The sequence below is a fragment of the Mustela lutreola genome, chromosome 2 (assembly GCF_030435805.1).
Source record: "Mustela lutreola isolate mMusLut2 chromosome 2, mMusLut2.pri, whole genome shotgun sequence".
Classification (NCBI taxonomy): domain Eukaryota; kingdom Metazoa; phylum Chordata; class Mammalia; order Carnivora; family Mustelidae; genus Mustela; species Mustela lutreola.
Genome location: NC_081291.1, coordinates 71848818 through 71859068, shown reverse-complemented (window position 1 = coordinate 71859068; position 10251 = coordinate 71848818). Strand labels below are relative to the sequence as shown.

Genomic DNA, 10251 nt, shown 5'->3' with positions numbered 1-10251 from the left:
GATCTCTTTGCTGACTGGTATATGGGCTTCACATGATGAGTAAACAAGTCCAAAAGGGATGGCGGCCTCATGCTCTGTGTGTGGCATGGATCACGCTGATGACACAGGGCCCGCAGGCATTCTGGCCTCCTCTCTAGCCTGGGGAAGGGGGACACAGGGCACAAAGTGGCCAGAGCACATGGCCCATTCCCCCCTCACTGTCCTCTCTCCCTAACCCTGATCATTCCGAGGCCAGGAAGGAGGACACAGGGGGCGCAGCCAGGTTTAGTCTAGGTCTGCTGCCCCTCGGGGGGAGCAGAACCCCACAGCTGTCCCCAGACAGGCCCAGGTGGGCACAACCAGCCTTGAGGCTGAATCCTCACTTTAAAGGGCTGTTCAGCACCAGGGAAATCATGGCAGAGTGCTGAATAATTAACCAGAAGGCACCTCCAGTGTAGACACAGGGACATGCCTCCCTTTGCACAGCTGTCTGGCTTGAAAAAGGGAAACCAATTATATCTCCCCTCTGGCAGAGGCTGAGGCAAGGCTGAAAACGGGCCCCCCAGGCTTTGTCCATCGTGGGTGTAGGCAGCCCGGTACAGCCGGGGAGACCCGGAGCATGGCAAGAACGACCGCAGGTGGGGCAGGGGGCGGGTTGCGGTTCCTCATTGCCCACACTCCTACCCCAGGCACCGCCAGCCCTGGGGCCTCCAGACCGCTGGAAGCCATTCTGCAGCACCACACCTCTGGGCCACTACTGAAGGGAGGATGCGGGCTGGGGTTTGCATCAACCACTAGAACCAACCCACTGACGAGGCAGGCTTCCCCCTAACCTGCGTGTCCATCAGTCCTGGTTGTTGCTGTGCTTTCTACACAAACACACCAAAGGTCCGGTTTCCTAACAGACCTCGGGCATCTTGGGGACCAAGAGACACTTCCTCCCAGATGGCAGGCCCCAGGGATTAGCCATTCAGTCTAGAGAAGCAGCAGCCGGCTGAAATTCCTGGGGAAATGTCTCGAGACCAGCTTTCAGCCTTGACTCTAAATGATCTCGCCTCACAGGGTGTGTGATAAGCTGCCCAGTCTGGTCCTACCTACAGGTCCACAATCCCCTAGGACCAACTGTGCCTCCCAATCTGGAAATTTCAGGCATTAGAAAGGTAACAAGATGCATATATACAGGTCAGGTACGAGCTCCAGTGTGGTTGAAAGTGGAACCGTACAGGTCAAGGCTTAATACTGCTTTGCCCGGCTGGCTGGTATTAGAAGGTCACAGGTAATGTCGAGGGGATCTCACCTTTCACTATCCGGGTGGGCAAGCTGAGGAGCGAGCTCTGGAACCAGATCCCTGGGCAGGCCCTTATCTCTCTGAGCTTCAGGGCCCACATGGTGAGGAAGGGGCAATGGCCACCCGCCTGCCCGTCCTTCAAGTGGGGACGGATCAAAGCGACACCCGCATGCTCACTTTACCACTTCCGCCTCTCTCCAGACTCTTCTCAGAGAGCCCTCCAAGAACCTGCTTCCATCTCATTCTCCACAAGCTCAGGGGAGCCTCTGGTGCTCAGAGCTGATCCACAGACCACTTGGCCTCAGCAAGTAGATCTCAGGCTCACCTGCTGGCCTCGCAGTCAGTGGTCTCTGCTCCCTGCCTCTTCGATGTTCTCTCTTATCCCCACACTGGAGGTGGCCTGGGTTCCTGTCTCTGGCCTTTGCTGCTCCCTCAGGGTCTGTGCTCTTGCCAGAGTCCCCCCTTCTCCAGGTTGAGATGAACTTCCATACTTGTGTAATACAGATCTGCAAGCAATCTCTCTGCCAGGGGCAGAACCCAAGGGGCCCCAGTGCAAAATGAAAACGCAGTCCCCTTGCTTGAAAGTTTTTAAGAATTTCAAGATGACAAACTAGGAGCAGAGCATTAAATCGAGGGGACCCTTCAAGCCTGGGGCCGCACACAACAGGCACTGAATCAGTCTCACTTGCCCTTCATGCATGCCTTCTGCTCAGTCCACTCCTTCCAGCTGTGCCCTCCAACTCCCAGTTCTTTCACTCCTCTAGTCTGGAACGATTAGCATCCTGGTGAAAGGATGAAGGCAAGAAGCAAAGTGGACTCTCCTTAGCCAAGTCCACTGCTGGCTCCTGGCACCTACAGGGCCCAGTGATTTGCATCTGCCCAGCTCTTCAGCTCTCCATCCCTGGTGGTTGACTCTAACTCCCTCCCTGGACTCACCCTCCTTGGAACTCTCTGGACCCTCCCAGCAGTGCCCTGTCACATGTCATCTCTGATCTTCATCTAGGATGAATTTGGGTCCTCATGTGTGATTCAAGGGCATTATGAACATACAAGGACCAAGATTCAATTTTTTTCTCCTCCTAACTTCTCAACCCATGTTGCACCCTGCTTGGAGTGGTGTGTCCAGTAGGTGCTCAGTTCTGGAGTCAGGGGTCCTCAGAAACATGATGTGCTGTCAGTCAACAAGGTGCTTGGATCCCCTTAGCTCAAGGAGGCCTCAAGTCCCCTTTCCCTTTTTCATCTATCCCTTCCCAGAGCCCCGTGGGCAAATGTGGGGGACAGCAAGGCAAGGTGCATCCTGAAGTCTGATGTGTCCTCCAGTGGAGTGACTTGTCACTTCATTGGAGTGCTTAGGACGTATTGTATCAGTGTGGGTCAAATTAGCCCTAGAGACAGCTCTGGATCTGTCCTAAAACATTCTATTTTTTTTTTTTTAAAGATTTTATTTATTTATCTGACAGAGAGAAATCACAAGCAGGCAGAGAGGCAGGCAGAGAGAGAGAGGAGGAAGCAGGCTCCCCGCCGAGCAGAGAGCCCGACGCGGGACTCGATCCCAGGACCCCGAGATCATGACCCAAGCCGAAGGCAGCGGCTCAACCCACCGAGCCACCCAGGCGCCCCTGTCCTAAAACATTCTAGAAGCAAAATTCCAAAGGACCTCCCTGCTTCCAAGTAACTTTATGCCAAAATGAAAACCAACACTTTTTACATGAATATTAAAGTCTAGCACTCAACAATGTAAAATGTGTTGTCCGGCATTGCAATAAAAATCAACCTATAAGTCTATACCCAATGCAAAATTCCTTCATGAATTAAGTAAAAATACTTTTTTAGACAAACAAAAGCAGATAGAATATATTGCCAGCAGACCTGCACTGTATGAAAATTTAAAATTCTAAAGACAGAAGGAAAATACCAAAATGTGGATCTACACAGAGAAGTGAAGAATGCTGGAGTTGGTAAGATGTGGGTAAAAGAGACTTTTCCCCCTTCTGTTTTATCTTTTAGAAAGAAAACTTAAAAATATTTATGCATATATAAAAATAAAATGTACTCCAATAGCACAAAGAGGAGAGTGGGAATACAGTTGTAAGGTTCTTACATTCTACATGAGGTAGATTGCAGTTTTATATATATATTACTAATCTATATATTATGTATATTACATAAATAAATACAATATGCTATAAATACATATATAAAACCATTCCTATAGCAACCACTAAAAAATTAAAGATGTACAACCAGTAAGCCAATAAAAAGTGCTCAGTTAAACAAAAACAACATAGTGAAGAGGGGGAAACAAGAAACATGAGACAAATAGAAAACCAGAAAGATCGTAGATTTAAATTCAGCCATGTTGATAATTACACTAAATGTACTTGACCTAAAATACTGCAAATAAAAGGCAAAGATTTGCAGGTTAGGGAAAAAAAAGCAAGACCCCACTATACGCTGTCCATAAAAAGGAAACAAAACACCCAAAAGCAAAACAACTCTACCTTAAATATAAAGACACAGATAGGTTAAAAGTTAAGATGGAAAAAGAAATATTCCCAGCAATCAAAGAAAGCTAAAGTGGCTATATTGCACAAAGTAGAGTTTATGACAAAGAATCATTTACCAGAGATAAAGAGGAACATTTGAATATGATGAAAAAGGTCAGTCCATCAGGAGGACTTAACAATCTTAAATGTGTATGTGTCTAACAACAAACCTTCAAATTTCATGAAGCCAACAGAACTAAAAGGAGAAATAGACCAACCCACAATTCTAGATTTCAATACTCCTCTCTCACTAACTGATACGAGACAGAAAATCAGTGAGGATACAGACGACTTGACTGACATTAATAAGCAACTGGGACTGATGTGCAGAACACTTTACCAACAATTGCACTTTTGCAGCACTCACGAAAACATTCACTAAAAAGGCCATTAGCTGAGCCATAAGAAGTGTTTTGCTAAGTTTTAAAAGATTTCAATTATACAAAGCATGATTTCTGGACAAATCAGACCTGCACTAGAAATAAGTAACAGAAACTTATGTGGAAAATCCTCAAATATTTGGAAAACACCTTTCATTGAAACATGACATGCTCTAGCTTTTAAAAGGATCACTCAACCTGTTGTACAGAGAACAGATAAGAAAAAGGCAAGGGCAAAAGCAGCAAGACCATCCAGGAGGCATTTAGTTGTCCAATTGTGATGATGGCATAATGGACTAGAGTGTTAGCAGGGAAGGCGGTAAGAACGGGTCCTTTTTTGAATGGTGCATAAGATTTGCTGATGGCTTGGATATTGGAATGAGGGAAGGATACCCAGGTTCTTGACTTGTGCAAAAGGTTTAAAGCCACTACTGATGAGAAGGGAAGCTTTAAGAAGGTAAGGATTTGAAGGGAAGGTTTAAGTTTTGAGCATGTAAAAACTTAGGTGCTTATTAGACACATCCATGTTGATAAGTCAAATACGTTGTTGGAATCATGTTCCTGGGAGGTAGGTTACATATATTTTTCGGTTCTACCTACATGTAAACTTTAGACTGAATGGAATAACCAACAAAAAGTGCAGAGAACAATCCAGATATGAACCCTGGGGTACTCCAAGTTCAGAGGTTGAGAGAAGAGCCAGTGGATGAACAACAGCGAGGTGGAATTGGGGTCCAGAACAATATGACGTTTATGAAGAAGGGTGACCAACTCATCAAATGCTACCATGGGTGAGAAGCTGACTACTGGGGTTAGTGGTCACCAGGGGCTAAGGTTGCAGTGGGGAGCTAAAAGGGAGTAAGTGCAAACAGGTACAGATTTCTTTTTGGCTTTATGGTAATGGTTACACAACAGAATACAGTGAAAAGCATTGAATAGTACAACTGGTGAATTGTGTGCTATGTGGATTACATCTCAAAGCTGGTTTTAAAAACTGACCACTGGTTTTTAGCACATGGAGGTTACTGCTGGCCTTGAGCAAAGCAGTTATAGTGGGGTGACAGCAGCAAGAGACTGATTGGAAGGGTTCAAAGAGCAAAGATAAGCGAGAATAATAAAGACATCTCTTTAAGGTAGGGGAATAAAGTCACTTTTGTTTTACTTGCTGTTAGGAGTGACCTAGCAGTGAAGATTGATGGTGCAAGAAAGAAGAGAACGAGTAGTCCTCATGGCTGCCTCACTCATCCCCATAAAGCCTCAAGAAGTGAGTAAGGGAACTGACCTTGGGATCACACAACGAGGAGCAAGGGCAGGGCATGACGACTCAGATGAAGGTGGGAGGGTGAAGAGGAAGACTGTGGCAGTTCTAATGGCTTCAGTTTATTCCATTATCTGGGAGCATGGTGACAATCCAAGTGATGGAAGCAATGAGTTGGGGAAATAAATTACAATTAATGGGGCCTGGGGCCACCTGAGACTTGTGGCCAAGTTCAAGGCAGGGACAGTGACAATGACATCTTTCCAGTCACACCTGGCAGCGCAGGTGCATGGCACATGCAAAGTTGCGAGTCACCCAGGCTGGGTCTGTACAAGGTTACGTTCAGAAGAAACAGAAACATGGGACGCGGTTTATATTGCTGAACACCAATATGCCACTTTATTATTTGGATTTTTTTTTTCCCATTTGTCACATACCTGTCAATGTTTACACAATGAGGAAAATCAACCAGCAGTGGAAGTGACTGACCAAATCAGCTGATAATTCTGTACCCTCTTAACACATCAATTCTTAACTTGGTAGGGATATCTTTCCTATGATTCAGTCTCACAGCTATTCTTAAAATCGGTGTCAAGATTGTCACATCTTTAAATACAGATAGAATTGCCAGAAGTACATAATTTTATATATATATATGTATATATATATGTGTATATATATATAATATATGTACACACACATACAGAAAAATACAAGACTAATTGTTTTTCCACAATATTTAATTTACACACTACTATAACTCTATGCAACTTCTGAAGACAGGTTAAGGGGTACAAGAACTGTTTAGAGCTAGTAAATAGTTTGGTCCAATATTATCTTAATGTAATGGTTATTTGCTCCCTCCCTTTTATGTGACGACATACTATGACATACAACACATGCACAATCATTCACTTATGAACAAATGAGTAAGACGCCACTCAGACTAACATCTGTATACCCAGAGGGTCAACCAACCACACACAACTAATAAGGCTATAATACAGCTATGCAGCATAAACAGTCAACACTGCTGATCCTAAAGTGAGCACCATATATACATCTGAATATAAAAAACCATTGAAAACCAAACACATACGGGTTAGTTAAAAGGTGCCATTCCAAGGCTATACATAATCACAGGAAGAAGTATTTACATTACTTGGAAAACAGCTGCAACAAAGAATTTATTGCCAATGCCCTTTATAAACTTCTCTCCTACGTTTAATACAGATGTTACGCTCACTATCTATGTGAACCACACATCTTATTTCTGGCCCTTTATAAGATCCCTGCTCAAGAATTTCAAGCAAATATGTTCTATGGCTTCACCCACACATCTTTTCTGGTAGCTTTCAATTATAAATATCACAATGATCTAGAGCTGTAGCTTAAAACATATCTAGCCTAGGTCTAGAAAGCAAAATAAGTATTTTAGGTATCATCTTAGTTTAGTAAGTATATTGTGAAATTCAGAATTCTGAGTAAAATCTATGAATCCTAAGTAGCAGAGTCAGTGTGTACTTGGAGAAACCGTGACCAATGGAATGCAGTCCTTTGGTGCTCTGCCCACTCTATAGACAAAGTGACTGTCACTTCAGAGCCATGAAGGAAAGCTGCTGAGTGTGGGAAGGTCCCCCTTCCCCAACTCTGCCCAGCCACATCCTATCACCAATGTGGATAAGGGTTGCTTTGAAGACCCCCAGGGCACAGCCTGAAAAAGTAGCATCTGGCCCCTTCCAAAATTAGCAATCTGCAATATACTGAGTCTTACAAGATAAAATGCCATGAAAGATGATTATCTGGTCAAAGTAGTCTTTGTACAGGAACAGTTTAAAGCAAGAGTTCTTTGATTATTGTTTTGGCAGGAAGGCAAAGTGAAAAACACTCCCAGAAAAAAAAAAAAAAAAAAGCAAAAAGCAAAACGACAACAACAAAAAAAACAAAGCAGGCTTTGTGCATTTTTGTTTGCTGTATGTGTGAATTTTGGTCTTTTATATGTGTTTTTGACCAGCCAGTTTTCATAGCTTACTAAGCTAAAGGACATAGAATGGAAAAAATAAGAGAGACAGCCTAATTACCAAACTCCTAAAAATCAAATCCCAGTAGTTTTTTTTTTTGTTTTTGTTTTTTTTCATTTATAGGGTTTTGACTTTGCCAACCTCTGTGTGCACCTTTGCTCCCGTATTAGGCCCTACAGTTTCTTCTATCTACATGGTTTTAAAGGAAAGCCTAGGGTGTGCCCTCTAGGAAGGAATTTACACCGAGCATCTTTTTGTTCTGTTACACAGACTATACACTCTATAAGTAGAGTTAAGACACCATCAGTTCACTTCATCACATTACAAAATAGGATTGTCTGCTTGTAATTTATCACTACGGGGGAAGCTGCCTTATAAATCTAAGTACTTTATATCACCTAGTACAAAACAAGAAAATCTTTTTCAGTTAAATTTTAAGAGCCCAAACTTGTTTTCGCACTATAGTTTAAGACAAACAGATGTGGGTGTGTTGAAATCATGGTTTTAAGGTTCTCAGTGCAGACCCCCGCTGTACTCTGCTCTGCACAGGCCTCGGAAGGTGGGGCGCACATGCGCTCACAGGCTCCAGGCCTGTCGGCATCACAACGTTATTGCTTTGGTTCTGTCTCAGACACCACAGAGTGTGCCTCCGAACACGGAGTCCCCGTTAGCATAGAAGGTCAGGACAGGAATTTAGATTTTTCACAAGGAAACAAAAGCATTTTCTCTCTAGATTAAGTGCAGAACATCAAATTTCTAAGTGCTCCATTTATATTAGGTTCCAAATATACATTTTAATTTAATCCTGATCATCCACATTAAAATTATAAATGTAAAAATTACACAACAGACTTCTCGGCTGGAAAAGAAGTGTCTCGCAGCATGCACAAAGACCATGCATTGTCACATTGTCAGGCGAACAAATGAAAAGGTAATAAATAACTGCTCCTAACGCCCACTTTAAAGAGTAAAACCAAAAAGAGAAGAGTGAAGCGAGCCAGTCTTCACCGCTCCGAGCAGGAAGAGTGCCCAGTGGCCAGAGCGGGCTGCAGTCAGATGACATGGCAGCAGCTGGCCTGGCTGGAGGCGCACAGCAACCCATCCTTAGGGTTCCGCTGGATGTTCACAGAGATGGTCTTTTCACACAGAGGTAGCTGTAGCACGTTATTTTTCAGGTTCTTGCTCTTTATCCGTTCTAATTCAGTGCTGCTGTCTGCCACGTGGTCAGAGAAGAACTTTATGCTGCCCATACCCGGGGCCTGGCCCGCATTCCCCGTGGAGCTGATGCACATCTTCCACGTGGACTTCTCCTGGACCTTGACGCTGGAGAAGGACAAGCCGCCCTGTGGGTCGAGAATGTACTTGGCGCCGCCGTGCAGCTGGGAGCCAAGGCAGAGGCTCATGAGTTTTAGGCTCTGCATCAGCTCGCCGGGCCCGGGGCCGGCGCAGCGGCGCGTGCTGCCCGACGTGCCGGTGGGCTTGCTGCCCGAGCCACCTGCAGGGCTGCCCCCGCCCGCATTGTTCTCGCTCGGACTGGCCTTGTCCGCACCGCTGCTGCCAGTGCTTGGCTTGCCCTGGCCCCCGCCATCGCCCTCGCTGCCAGGGGGCCCCTCGCTGCTATCCCGCCGGTGCCAGGAGTAGGTGAAGCCGCTGTCTTTGTCCAGCCGCCGCCGGCTTTCGGAGTCGTCGTCGCTGGTCTCTGAGCTGCTACAGCTGGAGCCACGGCCCTGGCTTTTCCTGCGGTGGTAGCGCTTGTGCACCGTGCCAGGGGAGGCGATGTTCATCTTGAGTCGGCTCAGCTTGGGGGGCAGGTTCTCATCCATGTCGAATTCGTCATCAGACTCCCCTTCCTCAAAGATCTGGTTGAGGACAGGAGCGCTCTTCCTTGACGTCAACCGGTTGGTCACTGAGGGCTTCCGGCGCAGAACCACTTGTGTCGAGAGGGACATAGGCTTCTTGTCCTCCTCATCTTCCTCTTCGTCCTCCTCCACGCGGAACAGGCACTTGCGCCCGCTGGCTGTGGGTTTCAAGCTCGCCGAGGACACTGTGGAGAGCGCCGGCCCGGCCAACTCAGGGAGGTCGTCCTTCTTAGACGAGTCACACAGGCCTTTGCTCCTGTGGCCATTGAGGACATTGTCAGCGGCCCGAGCAGGAGACTGAGGGACAGTCGCATGGGACAGAGGAGTGGCCGTGAGATCATCCTCAAGGTCCTGGGGTACATCAATTTTGGTGGGCCATGACTGTCTGTGTAAACAGATTGGAAGAAGAAAGCCATGTAATAATATGCAGACTTTACTCAAACTACATCACGTAACACTGACTAGGGCAAAATCCACAGACTAAGAAAAGAAATATATAAAAGAGAAAAGAAAAAAAGAAAAGAAATAGCAGCTTCACAAACCCCTTCAACATCCTATAAAGATCAGAAAGGACAGCAGCAGGGCACACGTGCTTCTGAAACATGGCTCAGTCTGTGGCTAACCAGGCAGATAAAAACTTCATCAGAGCTGTCAGGACAAGAGGGCCAAGAGCTATACTCCATCTTCCCTATATGAGTCTTACCACAAGAAAAATAATTTTAAAAAGCACAAGGGAGATCACCAAAGCAAAACCAAAACACCACACATTTTGTTCCTCTGGGTCTTAGGTCACAAAATTTGAAGGCCTATGGTTTGCTAATAAAATTCACCTAAAAATATATATATATAATTCACCTGAAATTCCCAGTCTTCCAGATATGACAGGATGGTGTAAAAGTTTTGTTTATAAAAATAAATGG

General features: G+C 45.5%; 1 protein-coding gene across 4 annotated transcripts in view; it reads right to left on the bottom strand.

The window, feature by feature from the left end:
* Nucleotides 1–5821: 5821 nt before the first annotated feature.
* The window catches only part of SNRK (SNF related kinase), a 58220-nt gene continuing 53790 nt past the window's right edge, over nucleotides 5822–10251 (bottom strand). For all 4 annotated transcript variants that reach the window (XM_059162271.1, XM_059162272.1, XM_059162275.1 and 1 more), the window contains one exon: nucleotides 5822–9716. In XM_059162271.1, the coding sequence (XP_059018254.1) occupies nucleotides 8525–9716 (1192 nt within the window). In that variant the 3' untranslated portion in view covers nucleotides 5822–8524. The remainder of the gene's footprint in view (nucleotides 9717–10251) is intronic.